Source organism: Trichechus manatus, unplaced genomic scaffold (assembly GCF_000243295.1).
Source record: "Trichechus manatus latirostris isolate Lorelei unplaced genomic scaffold, TriManLat1.0 scaffold00024, whole genome shotgun sequence".
NCBI lineage: Eukaryota > Metazoa > Chordata > Mammalia > Sirenia > Trichechidae > Trichechus > Trichechus manatus.
Genome location: NW_004443960.1, coordinates 11,632,475 through 11,656,011, shown reverse-complemented (window position 1 = coordinate 11,656,011; position 23,537 = coordinate 11,632,475). Strand labels below are relative to the sequence as shown.

Genomic DNA, 23,537 nt, shown 5'->3' with positions numbered 1-23,537 from the left:
ATCAGAGACCAAAACCCACCCCAAGAAATAGTAAAACTCACAGAGACTAAGTTCCTCAAACCAAAACCCCAAGACATGTGAAATTACAGCCTTGTGAGAATATATTGTCTTTGCTGTTAGTTGCCAATGAGTGGATTCCAACTCATGGCAACTTCATGTGTGCACAGCAAAACTTCTCCATAAGGCTTTCAAGACTATGAACTTTCAGAAGATCTCCAGGCCTGTCTTCTGAGGCTCCTCTGGGTAGGTTTGAACCACCAACCTTTGGGCTAGTAATCAAGCGCTTAACCATCTGTGCCACCAAAGGACTCTAGGAGAATATATACAGTGCAATAAAATAGAAAAATGCAGAGACGGAGGAAAGAGTAAAATAAAAGTATTACTGAAGACTAGACCAGAGAAATTCATATGCAGAAATCCCTTCCATAGAATTTCTAAATAATCAATTTCTATAAAATTAGTCATTTCTATATAATCAATTAAAGGGAGCAGTAAATTTGACTCAGATGCCTGGCAGCCACAGTAAAGAGTGAAACAAAACCAGTCACAAAATTCACTTTGACCACAAAAGAACTAGTGACTGCTTAGAAGCAGCATAGCTTCTCCTGGTATTAGGATCTGAGAGACATCGCTCCCATAGGTGCTCCTTAAGGGGGCAGTGAAGGGATTTAATGGGTGTCTTCAGCAATATTCCTGTGTATGCAGCCCTCTAAAATAGGTCCCAATGATTCTTGTCCTAGTATTCACATTCTGAGAAATCCACTACCTAGCATGTGGGCTGGGCCTAGTGACTTGCTTCTGTTGTTTTTAGTCCATTTTCGACTCATAGTGACCCCATGTGACAGAGCAGAACAGCCCCATAGGGTTGTTTTTTTTTTTTTTTTAAATACAGGCAGTCCCCAGGTTACAAATGAGACCCATTCCTAAACCTGTCTTTAAGTCAAATTTGTAGGTAAGTTGGAACAAATACAAAGTTACACACTCAACAAAGTGTTAATGGCAACGTAGTGTGAATTAAAATGGCGGACAGCGTTCTCCTTCCTCGAGCCAACAAACCATGGCCTTGAGCATCACAAAGTAGTGTGTGTATGCGTTATTGTGAACCATTGTATTTAACTCAAATTTTTAATATAATAGGCTTTACGGCATCCATTCTTAAGTATGAGTTATCTGTAAGTCGGATGTTCTTAAACTGGGACTTACTGTACTTAACGATTCTTACGATTATAGCTTTATCATAAAGGATCCAAAGCAGAATCAGCATAAAGAAGAGACCCATAGGGCGAGGTCTGGGGGGTTCCCAATCTGAAGCTTCCATATCCCAAAGTGGGTGTGTCACCTTTCCTTTACCAACTGTCTTAGTCATCTAGTGCTGCTATAACAGAAGAACCACAAGTGGATGGCTTTAACAAAGAGAAATTTATTTCCTCACAGTCTAGGAGGCCAGGAGTCCGAATTCAGGGTGCCAACTCTAGAGGAAGGCTTTCTCTCTCTGTCGGCTCTAGGGGAAAGATCCTGGCATTAATCTTCCACGGTTGAGGAACTTCTCAGTGTAGGGACCCCAGGTCCAAATGACACGCTATTCTCCTGGCTCTTGTTTCTTGGTGGTATGAGGTCCCTGTGTCTCTTTGCTCACTTCTCTCTTTTATATCTCAAGAGATTGATTTAAGACATAACCTAATCTTGTAGATTGAGTCCTGCCTTGTTAACATAACTGCCTCTAATCCTGCCTCATTAACATCATAGAGGTCAGATTCACAACACACAGGAAAATCACATCAGATGACAAAATGGTGAAAAGCCACACAACACAGGGAATTGTGGCCTAGCCAAGTTGACAGATATTTTGGGGGGAAGTAATTCAATCCACGACACCGACCAAGATGCTCATGGAGATTCAGTGTCCAGGGCTTTTTATTGGGGGCCTCATTACATAAGACAAACTCCAGCTCCTCTCCCCAAGGTGATCATGATCCATAGGGTTTCCTAGGCTGCAATTTTTACGGGCCACTACTCATCTGTCCATGTGTGGTACTATGGTGGCTTGTGTGTGGCTGTGATGCTGGAATCTATACCACTGGTATTTTAAATACCAGCAGGGTCATGCACGGTGGACAGGTTTTAGTGGACCTTCCAGACTAAGACAGAGTAGGAAGAAAGACCTGGTGATCCACTTCCAAAAAACTTCGCCCGTGAAAACTTTGTGAATAGCAGCAGAACATTGTCTGATATGATGCTGGAAGATGAGCCACTCAGGTAGGAAGGCAACGATTGTGAGGGTGGCTCAGGACAGGGCAGTGTTTCATTCTGTTGTACGCAGGGTTGCTATGAGTCAGAACAGACTTGACAACACCTAACAACAACAACTGTCTTTATGAGAGCAGATCACCAGGTCTTTCTCCCGCAAAGCCGCTGAGTGGGTTCAAACTGCCAACCTTTCAGTTAGCAGCTGAGTGCTTAACTGTTGTGCCACTAGGGCTCCTTGACCTGCTTCTAAAGAACATGTTAAGGCAGAAGTAATGGAATGTCCCTTCTGTGATGAGGTTATAAAAAACTGTGACTTCTGTCTTCCTGGACTCTCTTGCCTTCTTGGCTTGCTCACTTTGATGAAGTAAACTGTCATACTGGACAGGCTCATGTGACAAGAAACCAAGGGCAGCCTCTAGCCAACAGACAGCGAGAAATTGAGGCTGTTTCATGTCCAACAGCCAATGAGGAACTGAATTCTGTCAACCACATGTGAGTAAGCGGGGAGGCTGACCCTGCCCCAGTTGAGCCTAGAGAGGACAGGAGCCCCAGCCGACACCTTGACTGCAGCCTGGATAGAGTATCTAGCTAAACTGGACCTGGATTCCTGACCCACAGAAACTGAGGTAGTAAATGTTGTTTGAAGCCTCAAAGCTTGGGGCAATTTGTTATGCAGTAGTAGGTAACTAATGTTCTCCTTGTTGTTAGGTGCCATTCAGTTGGCTCTGACTCATGGAAGCCCCACATACAACAGAACGAAACACTGCCTGGTCCTCCACCATTGTCATGATTATTGGTATGCTCGAATCCATTGTTGTTGTCACTGTGTATTTTGAGTGTCTTCCTTCCGATTTAGGGAGCTTTTTCCAGCATTATATTCTGTTGAGATCCATAGGGTTTTCATTGGCTAATTTTCAGAAGGAGATTGCCAGGCCTTTTTCCCTAGTCTGTCTTAGTTGGAAGCTCTCCTGAAACCTGTCCACCTCGGGTGACCCTGCTGGTATTTGAAATACTGGTAGCATAGCCTCCAGAATCATAGCAACGAGCAAGCCACCACAGTATGACAAACTAACAGATGGGTAGAGACAGGTAGAGAACTAATATGATCCCTAAATAAACACAGTAGTGAATTTTGTTTAACTATCTCTGGTGCTGTGGCTTAATAAATTATCGTCATAACGGCAAACCAGTCCCAGTGATTCTATGGGGGGCAAAGTAAAATGGGGCCTAAAACTTTGATCCTGTGATAAAATCTAGAAGGGTGTTACCCCAATGTTAGCCTGTCACGAGACACTATCATGATTTTTGCCACATCCACATCCCACTTGCACGATTGTTTACTTAATATTACTCTTTAAATCAACTCATCTTTTTTACTTACAGTATTGACTTACAAAGTAAAAGGTATATCACTCTCTGTGTTGCTGTTGTTAGGTGCTGTCAAGTCAATTTCGACTCATAGTAACCTTATGTATAACAGAGTGAAACACTGCCCGGTCCTGCGTCATCCTCACAATTGTTGTTATGTTTGAGCCCACTGTTGTAGCCACTGTGTCAATCCATCTTGTTGAGGCTCTTCCTCTTTTTCCGCTGACCCTCTACTTTACCAAGCATGATTCCTTCTCCAGGGATTGGTCCCTCCTGATAACATGTCCAAAGTAAATGAGACAAAGTCTCACCATCCTTGCTTCTAAGGAACCTTCTGGCTGCACTTCTTCCAAGACAGATTTGTTCATTCTTCTGTCAGTCCATGGTACATTCAATATTCTTCACCAACATCACAATTCAAATGCATCAATTGTTCTTTGGTCTTCCTTATACCATATGCATATGAGATGACTGCATTGGGCAAATCTGCTGCAAGAGATCTCTTCAGAGTGTTATAAAGTAAAGATGCCACCTTGAGGACTAAGGTACGCCTGACCAAGCCACGGTATTTTCTTTCCATCGCCTCATATGACTCTAGCAAATAGAAAACCAATGTCACTTGCTGTATCTAGAAGGCAAATGAATCTAATGAAAGCAAGACTATTAAATTCTAGGCGTCAATGGTTCTCGGCTACAGCTGTGTTATAATCACTTGAAGCATTTTGCAAACTAAAGATGCCCAGGTCCCACTCTAGGGGTTCTCCTTCAGTTGATCCAGGGTGGAGCTCTGGCATCAAGATGTCTAGAAGTTCCCCAGGGGAGTCTACCACTGCCGGAGATGAGGAGCCCAGAGCTAGGTACTGTGATCACCCAGAGCCCTGATTCTGAGGCCCAGCTTGCTATCACCAGGGCTCCCCACCTCCCACTTCAGAAATGCTGATCCTGGGGACTGGACAGATGCATCTTTTTGGGCAACCCTCCATGGATGTAATCTCTCAGAATGAAGAGATTCTGAGTAACAGATACCTGTAGGTTACGGTCTGGCGAGGGCCGGGATTCTGTCATTGCAGCAAGCGCACATGGGAATCTCCTCCACCAGACAATGGGGTCCAGAGGGCAGTGACCAAGCCCTGTTCTCTGCATCACTGGGGCCCAGCTCAGTGCCTAGCACATGGAGGACACTGATAAGCATCCAGGGAATAAATGACTGATGTGTCGTCCGAACTGGATCTTGAGGGTATGGGCAAGATTCAGACTACCATCTTGCGGGGGGTGGATAATATTTCAGAGAGGGGGCTCAGGGCAGAAGGGACAAGTCTTCTACAGCCAGTCCTTGCTCTTCCACAAACAGCTTCTCCAACTAAGCTCTGGCTTGTTCTGACAGCCACCGCCAAAAGCACATGTTCTATCTGTGACTGATGGATAATTTCATACCCCAGTTGGAAACAATTTAAATTGAGACATCAGGAAAGTCAGGAGCAAAAGATATATAACAGCTCTTTATACCTGACAGCAAATAAAAAATTAAAACAGCAATGTTGATCATCTCATGACAAATAAATTCACAGTCCCTTGCTGGTTTGTGGAGCTGGCAGAGGGTGTTTAGTTTCAATTGAACTTGTAAAGCATCTTCTGGGCATCCACAGTGAGGATGCTATGGTGAAAAGTGGGAACCAATACTCATTTGCTCGTTTGTTCATCCATTCATTCATGCTTGCACGCATTCAATAAATACTTAATATTCTATGCCCGGTACTAGGGAGATAGTCAAGCACAAAATGGACAAAAGAAAACCACATCCTACTGGGGGAGACAATGTGAATGACTCTAGGTCAAGCGGTGAGAAGCATTACGAAGAAAAATAAAGCAGGAGAGGGAGGGTGATTCTCTTCCGGGTTATCAGGGAGAGCCTTGGGGATAAGGTGACATTTGACCCTACTTTGAATGATTTGGAAACCCTGGTGGCATAGTGCTTAAGGGCTACGGCTGCTAACCAAAAGGTCGGCAGTTCGAATCCACCAGGCGATCCTTGGAAACTCTATGGGGCAGTTCTACTCGGTCCTATAGGGTTGCCATGAGTCAGAATCGACTCAACGGCAATGGTTTTTTTTTTTTGGTTTAATTGATTTGGAGTCCCTGGCTACTGCAAACTTGGCTGCTAACCAAAAGGTTGGTAGTTCAAGTTCACCCAGAGGCATCTCAGAAGACAGGCCTAGTGATCTACTTCCCAAAAACTCAACCAACCTCACACAACTCTCTTTGGTGGGCTTTTAAAGATGAGGACGCTGAGACTCAGGAAAAGTAAGCAAGAGATTTGCCAATCATCACTTACTAGTCATGAGGACCTGGGACATTACCTCTAGGAACAGAACTTAGTTAATAAGTGCTCAGTAAATGCTACCTACTGTTGTAGTAACTTGCGGAGTGTGAATTCAAAGCAAAACTGTCTCACTAAAAAGAGTAAAACATGCCACCCCCACTTTTAAGGATTTCATTATCTCAGAGAGAAGCCAAAAGATATAGTCCTGAAACTAGTGGATGATAATATCCATGGACAAACGAGCATGATTCATACCACCATACTCTCTGCCTAACAGCCCATCTTCCTGACCCACTTCTTCTTATCCTTCAAGACCAAGTCAAGTGTCCTCTCCTCTCTGTAGCCTTCCATGACCTACCCCAGCAGAGTTAATCAACTGCACCACTGTGCCACCATTTATACCCTATGATGACATAATTCTGTTTTTTGTTCACTCATTCATTCAACAGATGTTTATCAAGAGTCTACCACCTGCCAGTCTACTCTCATCATACTCCACTGTAATTACATGTTAGCATGAATGTGTCCTCTGCTTGGATAACAGAGAAAAAGAGACAAAATGAACAGCCCAGAGAAAAAAAGCTCAATACTGACAGGGTCAGTAAGGGCTTTCTAAAAGAATGAGCTGAGCCTTGGGGAATGGGGAAGATCTGGAAGGGGAGAAAGGAAAGAGAAGCCAACACACATATTCATGGATGGAGAAAGCAAAGTCTCAAAACAAGACGAATAGTAAGATTTAAAAATAGATATGTGTGTATACACACACATATATGTATATATACATACACACAGATATACATCTGTCATATATATGTAAATGCATAGAAAAATCTCTGGAAGGATACATATCAAATTCTGAATAGTAGGGACCTCTGAGAGAGGAAAGAAGATTTGTATTATATGTTTTATATTATTTAAAATTCTTATGTTATTTATGTAAGGTATAATTTTTTTTAAAGAACATGCCTTATAAAAGACCAAAGCACTGCAAGGGGAAGGAGAAGCAAGAGCAAACGGCAAGAGGCAGACCACAGCAAGCGCCAGGAGGGACTCAGTGAAGGAAGAGCTGACAGCAAGACGTAAGGAAGGAGAGTGAGGTCCTGCTTCAGCATCTGCCAGATTATTTTTAAAACAAAGCTAAAAAAAATATCTACACTGAATCTAGGCATTGGGGGCAACAGTTGGTTTTGAGCTTTGTTGTAACAAGGGAGGGAGGGATGACCATCTGAGGCACATGCACTTGTGCTGGCAAAGGTGACAATACTCCTGGACAGTAGAAAGAACAGAAAGCAGCTTGCACAGAAAAGAATGAAAAAATATAAGCAGGCCTGAGGTTTTTCCTGATAGTATCAAAAGATTTGGTCATTCCAAAAAATCAAAGAAGAGGAAACATTTCCTAACTCATTCTACGAGGGCATAATTACCCTGATATCAAAGCCAGATAAAGACACCACAAGAAAAGAAAACTACAGACCAATATCCCTTATACATACAGATACAGAAATCCTCGACAAAATTCTAGCAAACCAAATCTAACAGCATAGTAAAAGGATTATACACCATGACCAAGTAGGATTTATCCCAGGAATGCAAGGATGGTTCAACATAAGAAAATCAATCAATGTAATACATCACATGAACAAAATAAAGGAAAAGACCATATGGTTACCTCAATTGATGCAGAAAAGACATTTGACAAAATTCAACACCCTTTCATGATAAACACATCCAGCAAACTAGGAATAGAAGGAAAATTCCTCAACACGATAAATGATATTTATGAAAAACCCAGAGCCAACATCTTACTCAATGATGAAAGACTAAAAACTTTCTTCCTAAGATCAGAAACAAGACAAGGATGCCTGCCTTCACCACTGCTATTTGATATTGTACTGGAAGCTCTAGCCAGAGCAATTGGGCAAGAAAAAGAAATAAAACACATCCAAATCAGAAAAGAAAAAATAAAACTATCTCTATTCACAGATGATATGATCCTACATAGAGAAAATTCTAAAGATGTCACAAGAAAGCTACTAGAGACAATGAACGAATTCAGCAAAGTTGCAGGGTACAAGATCAACACGCAAAAATCAGTTGTGTTTCTACACATCTGCAATGATCAACCTGAAAAAGAAGTTAAGAAAACAATTCCATTTATAGTAGCGTCTAAAAGAATAAAGTATTTAGGAGTAAATTTAACCAGAAAGGTGAAAGACTCGTACACTGAAAACCATAAAACATTGCTGAAAAAAAAATTAAGAAAACCTAAATAAATGGAAAGACATGTCATGTCCATGGATAGGAAGATTTAATATTCTTAACGTGTCAATACTACCCAAAGCAATCTACAGATTCAATACAATCATTATCACAATTAGAAGAATCTTTCTGTCAGAAATGGAAAAGCCAATCCTCAAATTCATATGGAATGGCAAAGGGTGTTGAATAGCCAAACCAATCTTGAAAGGAGAACTAAGAAGGAGGACTCATACTTACCAACTTCAAGATGTACTACAAAGCCACAGTAATCAAAATAGTATGGGGCTAGTTTGAGAGACATGTAGACCAGTGAAATAAAATTGAGAGTTCAGAAATAAAACCATACATCTATGGTCAACTGATTTTTGACAAGGGTGCCAAATCCACTGAATGGTAAAAGAATAGTTTTTTCAATAAATGTTGCTGGGACAACTGGATCTCCACATGCAAAACAATGAAGTTGGACCCCTACCTCACACCATATACAAAAATCAACTCAAAATGGATCAATGACCTAAACATAAGAACCAAAACAATAAAACTCTTATAAGAAAATGTAAGGGTAAAGCTTTGGAACCTAGTTTTTGACAACAGATTCTGAGATATGACACCAAAAGAAAAAGAAAAAGTAGATACATTGGGTTCATCAAAATTTAAAACTTTTTGCATCAAAAGACTATATTAAGAAAATGAAAAACCAATCTGCAGAATGGGAGAAAATTTTTGAGAACCGTACATTGGATAAGGGTTTAATATCCAGAATATATAAAGAACTCCTTGGGTCCCTGGATGGTGCAAACAGTTAAGCACTCTACTACTAGTAGAAAGACTGGTGGTTAGAACCCCCCTAGAGGTGCCTCAGAAGATAGGCCTGGTGATCTGCTTCCAAAAGGTCACAGCCTTGAAAACCCTACAGAGCAGTTCTATTCTGCATACATGGGGTTGCCATGAGTTGGAATCGACTCGACAGCAACTAACAATAAAGAATTCCTCTACAACTCAACAACAAAAAGCAACCCAATCTAAAAAAAAAAAAGGCCTTTATTTCACTCCTAGGTACACATCCAAAAGACTTCAAAACAGGGACTCAAACAGCTACTTGTACTCCAATGTTCAAGGCAGCATTACTCACAATATTTAAAAGACAGAAAGACCTAAGTGTCCATCAACAGACAAATGGATAAACAAAATTTGGTACATACATACAATGGAATATTATTCAGCCATAAAGAGAAATGAAATTCTGATACATGCTATGACACAGATGAACCTTGAAAACATGCTGAATGAAGTAAATCAGACACAAAAGGACAAATATTGTATGATCCCACTTATACACATGATCTAGAATAGACAAACGCACAGAGACAAAGTTTATTAGCGGCTACCAGGGGCTGGGGGGAGGAAGGAATGGGAGTTATCGCTGAAGGGGCACTGAGCTTCTGTTTGGGTGATGAAAAATGTTTGGAAATGGATAGTGGTGATGGTTGCACAGCAAGCTGAATGTTAATTAATGTCACTGAATTGTACACTTAAAATAGTTAAAATGGCAAATGTTTTGTTATGTATATTTCACCACAATAAAAACAAAAACCAACAACAACAAAAAAAAAACTTTGGCCAAGTCAGGTCTCAAATGCCTGGCTAGCGACGTCACAGCCGCTTCTCAAACCACTGGCACTGAATTTGGTGCAGAAGAGGCCTCAGTTTTTGGATCTGGGAAAACATCGTTTGACTCCTGGTCAAAAACATCATTTTCCTCAGAAACTGGAGCAGCAGCTCCCCAAACACCAGGGGCACGAGGGCTGCAACTCAGGAGCGTCAGAAGCCAGTCAATTCCCAGATGGCACTCTGTCTGTCAAGAAATGGTCGTTTTCAAAAAGCATGCCAAGGTGAGTCAAAGGTTTGGCTTTTTGCAATTAAATCAGGGAACCCTTTCCAAAGATGCATCTGTTCCCATACAATTATGTAACGTGGTGGTTTTCTAGAAAAGAGACAGCAACGTATCTAGGCATAATACACTCTGGAACTCATATGCCAGCTGGCTGGGGAATCAACCTCCATAAACCGTAAAGAAAAAACAGCACTGATTTTTACTGGAAGATTATATAAATTTACTTAAAAAAAAAACAAAAAACCCATTACCATTGAATTGATTCCAACTCACAGCGACACTGTAGGACAGAGTAGAACTGCCCCATAAGGTATCCAAAGAGTGGCTGATGGATTCAAACTGCAGGCCTTCAGTCACCAGCCAAGCTCTTAAACACTGCCCCACCTTCAAGGAGGCAAGAAACCTTCCGAACAAATTGTAAGATGCCTTTGATGACCACATGTCACTGAAAATTGATACTGCTCGCTTCCCAACTTGACAGCCCTAAGTTAATGATAGGCCAGTAGAGAAGGAAGAAGAGATGGGTCTTTACTTTTTAGGAGAGATTGAAAAAAAGTAAGTAAGAACAAATCTTTTTTTAAAATCAGAAGGACACATGTAACTGGTAGGGAAAGTAGGACAAATCAGAAGGAACCTATTATCGTCAAGAAAGAAATTTATTAAATTAAGGAATAAGTACATCTAATATATTTAGTCAGAGGGTTTGTAAAAGTATAATCATGTAGTTACTATGTATCCTTGGAAATACTGTGTGTGTTAACTTAGCAGAATATAAAAGAAATCAAATTAGGATTTAGGTGGGTATGTTTTAGTTGGTAAGATTTACAAGGCATGGTTGAGACAGAATAAGTAAGGCTGGGGAGATTCTGTCTTTTGAGGATGACAAAAAAGAAATGATACAAGAACGATTCCGTAGTCTGACCACATGGAACCAAAGTCCTGGCCCAGATCCCCCACTACAGGAGTCCCATGTGGTTGCCCTAGGCACAGGAAGCCATTTTCCATGCTAATGATGTTATACTGAGAAACCCACATGCCGATCACAGGTCAGGAGCAAAGCAACCCAGGGTTTTCAAATTGCCACCTTTTGGTAGAAGTAGGGGTGGATGCTAGGAGCAGCTTTCATAGAAGGTGAAGAGTGAGATCATACTTAACTAACTAAAATAAGAGCAGGCCAACAATGAGTTTGTGTCATGAGCTAAGGATTTTGATCAATCCAATTCTGTGCACCTGAGGTCAGATGAAAACAAAAGAACAAAGAATGAGTTCATTGCAGGAAGGAATTAGGTGGTAACTCAGAGAGGAACACAGGGCCTGGAGGCCCAAGATCATCTAGACTGTCATTACTTATCATTTCTCCTGCTGGTGTGGAGGTGAGTGGCAAACTCAAACCAAGCACTCACAAACCATTTTGGATGAGAGAGAATAGGTGGAATGGGAGTCAAAAGTTGCCCCATAATCAGTGGCAGGAAAGAGCTCAGAGTTATCTTGTCTGGGCATCTGTCTTCAAGCCAGATCATCATGAAGTCGAACCAAAGAGATGCAAATCATACAAGACATATTCTTGTCTTTGGCCTCAAGGGCAGAGATATGTCATCCATGTCTGCTACATCCCTGCAGCATGCCTAACATCCAGTAAAAGGCAGCCACACAGAACGTGTGACAGATAGGAAGCATCAGCCAGTGCTGAGAATTCCTCCTCCCTCAACTCACAGCGGAAGTCATAGGCAGCACAAAGATTATACAGTTTGACTATTCGGTACCTTGTAAAGGCTTCCTATTTGCATTAATACAGGTCCAGCTCTGACAAGAAGTTTGCTTGCACTGTATTTGCCAATAAACACACACTCTGCTCTTGCTGGAAATAGACTTTCAAAGCTCCACACCCATAAACCTTAAGGGGCCAGGCTCTGTCCACCCAAACCCTCAACTCCACTCCCTCAAGGCTCCACAGTGGAACCCAATTGCCCACATGAGGAGCAACTCTGGCTTAAATCTGCGGCAAGAGTGTAGCACAAGCACATCAGAGAAGAGCGAGCTATGATTTCAGTAATCCACAAGGCACAGGAAGCGTCTGCATTAGTGTCTAGGAGCATGCCGTCGCCTGGGGTATTTGCCCATTGACAGAAAACCCTGTCTGGGCCCAGAGCGGGGCTCTGAGTCTCTGGTGCTGAGAAGTTTTAAGTGAGTTCTGTAAGCATCTTCCCAGATGATTTTGTGCCAAAAATTAATATTTCTGAGTTAAGCCTCTATGTGAGTGGTATTTTTAGTAGCCACTCTTAAATGGCACTTGAAAATAATCTCCTTCAAGACGGTGGCTGATTAAAACACGGGACGTCCAAGTGCAGAATTAAAAAACCTCCTGTAATTTGGAATGCAATGTTTAGAGCGGCTGAGGGACTGCACACAATTTGGTCCTTGATCATTAGATATTCAGCAAGTGCCACCCAGCTGAAAAATATATTTCCTATTAAGCTTCCGTACTTAAATAGCGTCAGCCCTCAAATGAGATCTCGCCCTCTGAAGGTTTTAAAGATACCAAGAAAGTTCCAAGAAGCATTTTATTTCGAAGCGAACCTTATTACAAAACTTCAGATGAGTTTTCTTTTTTTTTTCCCCATCTATCTCACCCCTCAATTTTAGATTACTCTTCCTTCTCCCCCACCAGCAACTCAGTCATTCTGATGGTGGAGGGAAGGCACCCTGGGGAAGACCAGGATGCGTGCAGCAAGAATTAAGACAGAGTCCTTGTCATCCAGTAGAATCCAGGGAGGTACCTTTGTGAATGACCCAATATTCTGGTTACTAGTGTGTTATCACAGTTACTAAGGAGCCCTGGTGGCGCCACGGTTAAGCACTCGGCCGCTAACCAAAAGGCTGGCAGTGGGAACCCACCCAGCAGCTCCGCAGAAGAAAGACCTGGTGACCTGCTCCCATAAAGATTACAGCCTAGAAAACCCTATGGGGCAGTTCTACTCTGTCACATGGGGTGTCTATGAGTTGGAATTGACTCAACAGCACCCAACAACAACCACAGACACTACAGGTGGAAGGCCAGATGAATATACCCTGTGCTCCATGAGTGACTCGGGGAAGAGGGAGATGAAGGCATGGTCCCCATCTCAGGGCAGCTGTCAGGGGAAGGAGAAAAGTCAACATGAAGTGATAACAGAGTGATGAATGCTGGAACAGAGGGAGGTACAAAGTGCCCCGAAACACGGACTAGGGGCCAGCCCACTGCTCTGGTGGGGACAGGGCAAGAAGGGAGAGATGGCCAAGGCTTTCATGGAAGTTGATTATACTGAAACGCATTTCAGAGGGACCCTGGACCCAGTCTAGAATGATGAAGAGAAAATGGAAAGCGTCTGCAGTTTTCAGGGTAACTGCAATGAGTAGCCATTATCATTGCGCCACAGAGCAATGTCAGTGCTTCCTGGACTAGAGAGAATGGGAAGGAAAGGGAGAGGGGAGAGGCAGAGGGCGGGGGAGCTGCAGAGAAAGAGACTCAGGCATGAGGGAGAAACAGACAGACAGACAGAGAGGCAGACAGAGAGGCCAGCACACACACAGGAAGTGAGAGAGAAACAGATAAAGACAGGCAGAGGGAGAGACAGAGAGGGTCAGAGAGAGAGAAACAGAGAGAGGGAATGAACAGAATACAAGAGAACCAGAACCACCAGATCACTGAGATCCAATGTCATTTAACAAAAGCGGGACAAGGAAGTGGCACAAAGTGCCTTAGAAATCAAGTGCTGTTCAGATGACAAAGACCAGGCCAGGCTGGCATTCACTCCTGGCCCGCCGCTCACCCCATGGATCACGGGCAGGCCCACTGCACCCACAGCCACCCAACGTCCCCTCCTCTCCTCCAGGCCCAGGGCAGGCTCCTGAGATAAACCAGGCTTTGATGACCTTGCTAGCTAGCGCATGGGAAACCAACAGGACTTTGCCAAATGCATTCCTCAGAAAACAGTTCCATGACTGTCTTCTTAGAAAAGGCGCTGCTAGGGGGAATGATTCTGGAAAATAATGCATGCTATATCCATCCCCCTTGGGCAGCCCTGAGGTGCCTGGTGCATGGATGCCTTGGAAACTCCCACAGTAAAGAAGCCTATAGAACGTTCTTTAATCTAGCATTTTTCAAACCTATTTCATTATGGAACCCCCCCCCCCCCGCCCTTTTAATTCATACGCACCAACTATGCACACCCTTCTGCATCCCTTTTCTGCTTTTGGGGTATTCTGCCTTCTACAGATTCCAAATTTCCAAAGAGCCCTTCTGACATCAGGACGCTAAAAATACCTTGATGTACAATGTGAGAAGGAGAGACAAAGAAATCAGAAGAGATCCATTTCACAGGTTTGCTGTCGTTAGGTGCTGTCCAGTCAATTCCGACTCACAGCGACCCCATGTGACAGAACAGAACTGCCCCATGGGGTTTTCCTGGCTGTAATCTTTATGGGAACAGATCACCAGGTTTTTCTGCCACAGAGCCACTAGGTGGGTTTGATGCACTAGCCTTCTGGTTAGCAGCCAAGTACTTAACCATTGTGCCATCAGAGCTCCTTTTTTGCAGGTAGGGAGTGGTAAAATGTGTGAGGGCGTCACCATGGAGGCATCTGAATCTTTAAAACCACCCAGGGTGTCATTCCTGGAACATAGTAGACAACCATTAAATTTTGCCTGAAATGAAGAAAGGTAGAGAGAGAGAGAGAACGCACGCGCGCAGGCACGCACAGCACAGTGTTATGGAATGAGAAAGTCCTGGGTTTGCATTCAGGTGCTACCATGAAGCTGTGTGCCTTTGGCTGAGTCAGAAAACCTCTCTGTACCTCAGTTTGTTCAGGTGAAAAAAGGACCTAATAATAAATCACACAGGGTTGTTCTGGGGACGTAAGGACAAAAGCGCAGGCTGATGCCATACACGAAGCATGTGGGAAACAGTTAACTAAGGGTGGTCCCCTCACCACACACAGGAGGGAAGACACAGGTTGGGGAACAGTGAAGGGAAGAACAGGTACACAGGGCTGACCTTTTAAGTCAGGGCAGTGATTCTACAGACCTCAAATCCTATCCATCGGGCCCTCTTTCCCACTTAAGTGGCAGTGATCAGAAATGGTACCTGGGACAGAGAAACAGAGAGCTACCAAAGGGGTAGAACAAAGAGGAATCCAGCTTCAGTTGCATAAAGTGAGGCCGTGTTTCGGGAACAAACTTGCCTTTAATGAGTTGCTTTGCCTTTAGCTTTCCCGTCGCTGTGACTTTAATTGACCTCTACTTCTTGCCATCTTACAAGGCTCTATTTCCCTGTCTCCATTTGTTATTTAAAATAAGAGCTGTTCTGGAGAATTTTCAGGGGTGCAATCAAATCCTGCTAAAAGGTAAAAAACTCCTGGCATTCATTCACATCTTATACCAGAGGGGGGAAAAATAATGAGGAGAGAGTCCTAAAAATACTTGTGTTCAAAAAAAGAAAAGGAAAAAAACTCCACCCTTAATCCCCAACTCCTTCTCCTTAGAACAAGTGGCTTAGCTTAAAAGTCTGTAATATGACAAAGACACCACTGAAAGGAAATGCTATGCCCTGCTCCAATCTTTCTTACTAATTATGTGGTTAATGCAGTCACCCTCTGCTCTATGAAAATAAAGTTATTGGTTAGGAAACATTTACTGAGCACCTACTATGTGCTTGGCACACTGCTAGGCACTGGGGACTCACAGATGAATCGGAACTGGGCCCTCAAAATGTGCCTTGGACTAAGTGCCTTGTTTAAGTGACAGTAGCCCATCAAACCATCCAACAAGGCTGCTGCCATGTTTATACAGACTTGACGTTGTTGGGGGCCATTGAGTCGATTCCAACTCACGGCGATCCCATGTGACAGAGTAGAACTTCCCCATAAGGTTTTCTTGACGGTAATCTTTATGTAAGTAGATTGCTAGGCCTTTCTCCTGTGAGCTGCTGGGTGGGTTTGAACCACCGACCCTTCAGCTAGCAGCCAAGCGCTTAACTGTTGTGCCACCAGGGCTCCTTTCCAGACTTGAAAGAAGAGGAAATTAGGGTTTCTAAATAAACAGATGCAGTCCTGACCCTTGAGTCATTCAGATGCTCTGGTGGTCTGGGAGGAAGTCCAGTCCCGTGTCATGAGAGCCGAGTGGACAGGAAGGGCAAGAGGCTGAGACTCCTACCACATATGCCTCTCACGATGAAGGTGAAGAGGAGGCTCTGAAACTGTGACTGAGCTTGCAACTGCCTCCTTCTTTCTGCCCTGGCTGGCTGGCTGACTCTGGGGAGATGTGCCACAGCAGGCCTCAGGCAGTAATGACAAGGTCAAGGGTGTCCCCTTGGGGCCACTGCCAACCCAATCATCCCCAAATGGCCAGCCCTTCCAAACAGCCTTCAGGCCCTTAATGACTGCTTTGCACTCTCCTTCCTTCTGGCCACCACAGCCTGCCCACAAGAAAGGATCCGATGACAATTAGAGCTCCCTGTGCGGATGGATGTCACCATTCTGAAGGGCATCCAGACTTTAAGCAAAAGGGAGTGTGGCATGGAGGAGAGAAGGTGGGCTGGCAGGCAGATGAGTTCAGGGAAAACCTAGACTCCACCACATCCATCCATCCATGCATATATGCGTGCATTTATTCATGCATTCCCTCACTTTTCACCACTTACATTTATTGAGCACCTACTGTGTAAATCACTGGGATTCAAAGCGAGCAGAAAGAGATACGGAACTTGCCCTCATGGAGCAGGGGAGTTGGGTATGGATTGATAAATAAATGTAAAATCACATTAACAGAGGAAGACAGAGAGAGAGAGATACAAACATGTTAAGCATGGAGAAGATGACCTTTTCAGGGCATCAGGGAAGGATTTCCTGGGGAAGCGATGAGTTGATATTGGGAGTGGGGACAGTGTTATCAGGGCCCGGTATGTTCTTCCAGGCAGAGGGAACAGTTGAAGCAAAGGCCCTATAATGGAGGAAGCAAGAGGCATGGCCCAGAAGAAAGACCAAGCAGCTGGAGGCCAAGCACTGCAGTGGAGCACAACGGGAATCTAGCAGGGCCTAAAGCCTTCTGCATCTCAGTTGCCGTATTTATAAAAGGGGAAAATAGTCTCACTGGATTCATAGTGTTATCTTCAAAATTAAATGAGAGAGTGGAGGCAAAGACCCGATGTGTACCTGGCACACCACTGGAACTCGATAAATTCCGAGCTCCTGAAGGATGTTGGCCCTCTGGAAAGGCTTTCCCAAAGCTGGTGGGAGAGGCTGGGAGGAGGCAGCAGCCCTTCTCAAAGCTAAAAAACAAGCCCATTGCTGTTGAATTGATTCCAACTCATGGTGGCCTCATGTGTTACAGAGTAGAACTGCTCCATAGGATTTTCTTGGCTACAATCATTACAGAAACTGACTGCCAGGCCTTTCTTCTGTGGCACTGCTGGATGGGTTTGAACTGCCAAGCCTTAGGTTAGTAGTTGGGCACAAACTATTTGTGCCATTCAAGGGAGACAGAGCTGGCCTTCCCCAGTGCCCCAGAAATCCTGCCAGGCAAGAACTCTGGGTCTTCACTCAGCCTAACTGAGCCCCATGGACTGCCCTGTAGCCTTCTAATCTAAATGGAGGCTTTCACAGGATGGTATGCCAACGCTGCCGTGAAAAGAAAAATGGAAAACAACTCAATATACTTCAAAAGAAGTCTGGTTAAGTAAATTATGGTATTGCCATTTCAAGGGAACACAATGCAGTTATTAAAAAGAATGATTTAGATCTACGTCTGAAGTAAAATAAAAAAGATCTCTAAGGTATAGCGTTAAGCAGGGGAAAAGTAATATACAGAAGAGTGAATACAGCAGGCTACTAGTTATTAAAATGTGTAGGTGTGTGCATGCAGCTTACACAGTCATCGATCACCTCGGGACAGATAAAGCAAAGACTGGTAACGGTTATTACCTCTGGAGAGAAAAATGATGGGGCCAGGAGTAGGAGAAAGATTGTTTTTCACTGAATACCCTTTTTTACAACTTTTTTTTTTTTAGCATGGATGTTAAGGGTTTGTCAAGAGTCCAAAAATTTTGATAAAGTTCAATTGTTTAAAAAAATCCACTCTTTCAAGTCAGACAGAGCCAGATCTGCCACTTCTCATTGTGTGACCCTGGGTGAGTTACTTCATTTCTGAGCCTCAGTCTCCTCTTACGCAAAATGGGAATCATAATAGTAATTACTGCTAGGGTTGGTGAGGATTATATGAAATATTAATACTTCAATAGTTTTAGCCACCTTTCTGGCACATACCAATTAATCAATGTTGCTATTGATATCACGAGTTATTAACTTGTCCTAGCTCATTTATTGCTTATTATTCACAAGGAGAAGAATGCACCGAAGTTGCTCTCTGAAAACACATCTGCAGTGACATTAGTTACCTACTATTCTTCCAGCATAAAGGACACACAAGGACTCCAATAGGGTCCAAACTGAAACGATCCCAGGAAATGTGACCACTCACTGCTTCTCGGCTGCCCACCAGACTCCCCTCTCAGTGGCGCTGGTGCGGGAGGAGGCCAGGACACTTGGAGCTGGGCAGGGACGGAGAGACTTGCCTGCTCTCCACTAGCTCACAGAGGGAAACTCAGGTCAGCACCAGGACTTCTCCAACCCCACCACTCCACTGTCTTTTTCTCGGCAACAGGGCTAGAGATGTGCTGAAAGGAGCCAGCTTAGACAAGGCAAAAGTCTTTAATTTGGAGCACTGCTTGGATGGCCACTGCAAAGGGACCCTAAGGACCCTGCTCATAAGGGCAAAGGAGAGCGCAAGGGATGCCCCCCTGCCCCGTTCCCTACAATTCTCTAGAGTTAGTGAAGCATGGGGGTGGGGGAGTGGGGAACAGACTTTGCAATCAAATGTGAGTTTGATTTAGTACACAATAGATGCTTACTAAGTGTGTTCCCTCTCATTCCCCTAATTACAGAAATCCACAGAGACTTATACAAACAAACGTGGGACGTGACATCAGCATGCTCACTTCACATGAACAAACGGGGTCTGGTGTGACCTGGCATCTCCAACAGCGCTTCTGCAAATTGACACCTATAAGCCTCCTAACAGGAAGTACTCCTGTGAGGCAGTCTTGTCAAAAAATCCAGCCTGGATCTCATCAAGCCTCTAGAGTTAGTGGCCAATTTAAACAAAAGATGAGGGACAAAGGAACACGTTAAACACCACCACAGGGTTGCAACCAGCAAAACCCAGACTGGGAAAACCTACAGTACAAGGGATCGATTTCTTTTTTAACAACAAGAATAAAGGGCGGTGGGGGGGGGGGAGGCAAGAAAATAAAGACAGAGAGATGGAGGGGAAATCTACAGGTCAAAAGACATTTAAGAGACCTATCACCCAACCACAATATTTACACTTTATTAGGATCCTGATTAACGTAAATAAATTGACAAAAATTTTGACATAATTGGAGAAAACTGAACACTCAGTGGGTATTTGATGGTATTAAGAAATAACTGTTAATTTTTAGGTGTGATAACAGTATTGTGATTATTTTTTAGCAATAAATATTGAAATAGTTATGAATTAAATGATATGATGGTTTGGATATGGTTCTAAATAATCTGGGTTGGGAAGGGATTGACGAGAGTATGAAAGAAGCAAGACTGACTCTGAATTGGTTATTTCTGAAGCTGAGTGATGGGTACAAGGGAGTTCATTATACAATTCTTTCAGCTTTCACATGTTCGAAATTTCCATAATATAAGTTTTATTAAAAGTCAATATTAAGCCATAGACTGAGAGGAGAAACTTACAGTGCATGTAACCAAAAAACTATACATATAAAGAATGGTTACAAATCAATAAGAAAACCCAATACAATCCAATAGAAAAACAGGCAAAGGCTATGAGAGACAAGTCACAGGAAAGGACACCAAAAACGGCCCATAAGAAAATTAAAGGTCAATCTCATTTGAGACTAAGGAAATGCAAGTTAAATCTATGTCACACCTAAAACTGTGGTCAAGGATGTGGAGAAATAAAAACTCTAGCACATTGACAGAGGTATCATAAATAGCTGCTTCTACTTTATAATATCGTGATACTCAGTAAAGTTTAAGATGCCATACTCTACCAATTTCAGCAATTTCATCCTCAGGTGAAATTAAAAAACACTGGTATAATGGCTCTAAGAAGTGATAATAAATGGCTGTTAATATCAGAAAAAGAGAAACAAGTAGACCTTATGTATCTCCTGATAGAAAACACCATGCCAACAATACAGTCATGTTATCAACAAAATTAAACCTGGATCCAAGCCTCTTAATCGAAATGCCAATTTAATACAAGGAACAGAGTAACATGTCAAATACCACCACAGAGGTGCAATCAGCCAAATACAGATGGTGAGAAACTCTGTAAGGCAAATAGTCCATTGTCTTCAATAAACAAATCACCAAGAAAAAAATGAGAGATAATACAGAACCCTATATATTAAAGAAATGTAAGAGACATATCAATCAATTAAAATAGGCACACCTCAAAAGAAGCCTGATTTTGAAAAATATAAAAAAGTTATGAGACAATTGGAAATTCAAATACTGACTGGATATTTGATAACCTAAAGGAATTATTGGTAATGGTATATGGGGGGGGGGGGGTTACAATTATATGGTGGTTATTTTTTCTTATTTCTTAAGATATATACAGTAAAATGTCTACAGATGAAATAAAACCCAGGATTTGATTCAAAACATAGAGAAGGGGGACGTGGATGTGGGTAACTTGAAACAAGACTGGCTGTGACTGGTAACAGTTCAACTCGGTAATGGAAACATGAGGATCCATTGTATTAATTGGCCTCCTTTTGGGTGTTTAACATTTTACATAATAAAAAAAGTTTTAAAATGAAGAACTATTGTACATGTACACAAAAGGACATGTGTTAGAATGTCCAGAGCATCACGGTTTATAATAGCAAAATATCGGAAATAACCTAAAGGTCTATGAATACAAGACTAGACTAAAAATATTTGAGGTATTTCATTCCATAAAGAACTCAAGAGCAAAGAAATTAAATTAACTTTGACAGTGGTTCTCAACGAGGGGTGGTTCCCCGCCCTTCCCCTCTCAAGGGGACATTTGGACTGTCTATTGCCATTTTTGGTTGTCACAAGATAGGGGAGGTAAGAGCTACTAGAATCTAGAGGGCAGAGGCCAGAGGCCAGAGATGCTGCTGAACATCCCACAATGCACAGGACAGAGGCCCCACAACAAGGAATGATCCTGCCCCAAATGTCGAGCCCCATGGTTGAGAAACCCCACACTAGAATTATATGGGATACACCTCAAGCCCTAATATGGAATTAAAAACAAAATAAAAAGTGGCAAGCAGATATGTGCAATGCTACTATGAAGGCAAAAGCTAAGAACACAAAGCCAAGACTGTTCACTGCTCACGGAAATTTAGGTGTAAAAACACGGAGATGGAGGCTGCACATCAGTTTCAGAACAGAGATAACATGGGGTGCGGTGATGCAGGAAATGGTGCAAAGGGGGCTTCAGTAGACTCTGTAACATTTTATTCTATTTATTACACACACACTCCCTCCCCTCAAATAAAGGAATTTTGGTAAAGGTTGTTATTCTTGGTAGGTGCCGCTGAGTCGATTTTCTACTCACTGAGACTCCATGTGTTACAGAGTAGAACTGCCCCACTGGGTTTTCTAGGCTGTAATCTTTATGGGACCACATCATCAGATCTTTCTCTCGAGGAGCTGCTGGGTGGGTTTGAACTGCCAACCTCTGCGTTAGCAGCTGAATGCTTAACTGTTGTGCCCCTAGGGCTCCTTGATGGTGGGGACATGGATGCACTCTTTCAGTCTCTGTACTTTCTATACTCGTGACATTGCTAGCAATTTAAAAACTAGACAGAGCGGTTGTGGGCAGCAGAGGCTGGGAGGAAAGATAGTGAGAACACGTAGAAGGGCAAAGCGAGACCTTCCGGGTAGAGTACTCACGGGCCCCCGAAGGTCAATGAGCTCCTGCCTCATCTGTGACACCAGGGCTTCCTTGGCCACCAGGGCCCGGTGCAGGCGCTCGTTGAACTCGATCAGCTCGCCATGCATCTCTGCCACCTGGAAGACACAGCACCAAACACTGAGGCTCAGAGGACAAGTTACTGCCTATGACTGAGCTGCCTTCTCTGGACCCTCCGACCTGGACAACAGACCATAACGTTGCTTACTTGCTATTTAAATCAACAAGCTCATGCAAATCCACCCATCAAGTGACTAAGTTTTTTTAGTTTGTTGATTTTAACACTTCAGTGTCAAGGATCCACACTGTTTATGGTCAGAATATGTCTGTATCAGATCATTTTTGGACCTCTAATTTTTTATTCTTAATGAACACTTCTCTAGCAAAGGCTTTCTTTCTTTATTCCCCCCAGGGTTTATTATTATTTTTTTTATTATTGTACTTTAGATGAAGGTTTACAGAACTAGCATCTCATTAAACAACTAGTACACATATTGTTTTGTGACACTGGTTGCCAACCCCGAGACATGTCAATACTCTCCCTTTTTTGACCTTGGGTTCCCCATTACTAGCTTTCCTGTCCCCTCCTGCCTTCTATTCCTTGCCCCTGGGCTGGTGTGCGTGTTTAGTCTTGTTTTATTTTTGGGGCCTATCTAACCTTTGGCTGAAGGGTGAACCTCAGGAGTGACTTCATTACTGAGTTAAAAGGTTGTCTGGGGGCCATACTCTTAGGGTTTCTCCAGTCTCTGTCAGGCCAGTAAGTCTGGTCTTTTTTTGTGAGTTAGAATTTTGTTCTACATTTGTCTCCAGCTCTGTCTGGGACCCTCTATTGTGATCCCTGTCAGAGCAGTCAGTGGTGGTAGCCGGGCACCATCCAGTTGTGCTGGACTCAGTCTGGTGGAGGCTGTGGTAGTTGTGGTCCATTAGTCCTTTGGACTAATCTTTTCCTTGTATCTTGTTCTCTTCATTCTCCCTTGCTCCTGAAGAGGTGAGACCAGTGAAGTATATTAGATGGATGCTCACAGGCTTTTAAGACCCCAGATGCTACTCACCAAGGTAGAATGTAGAACATTTTCTTTATAAACTGTGTTATGCCAATTGAGCTAGATGTTCCCTGAGACCATGGTCCCCATAGCCCTCAACAGCAAAGGCTTTCTTGCTAATCTGAATTGTGCCTGCCAAGAATTTCCCCGCTAACAGCACAATCTGAGTAATTCTGACTGTGTCTTTTCATCAGGGCCTTGGTTCTGAACCCAAGAAAACCAGAGCCTGATCAGTGATGGTGATAGACACCATGGCTGCAGCACAGTCAGCCTAATCAGTGATGGCGACAGACACCATGGCTGCGGCACAGTCAGCCTAATCAGTGATGGCCACAGACACCATGGCTGCGGCACAGTCAGCCT

At 43.2% G+C, this 23,537-nt stretch overlaps 1 protein-coding gene across 1 annotated transcript in view; it reads right to left on the bottom strand.

Annotated features, from left to right (window-relative positions):
• The window catches only part of SNX29 (sorting nexin 29), a 589,817-nt gene that overhangs the window by 188,518 nt on the left and 377,762 nt on the right, over positions 1 to 23,537 (bottom strand). The window contains exon 16 of the mRNA XM_004373263.3: positions 22,113 to 22,229. Coding sequence (XP_004373320.2) covers positions 22,113 to 22,229 — 117 coding nt within the window. The remainder of the gene's footprint in view (positions 1 to 22,112; positions 22,230 to 23,537) is intronic.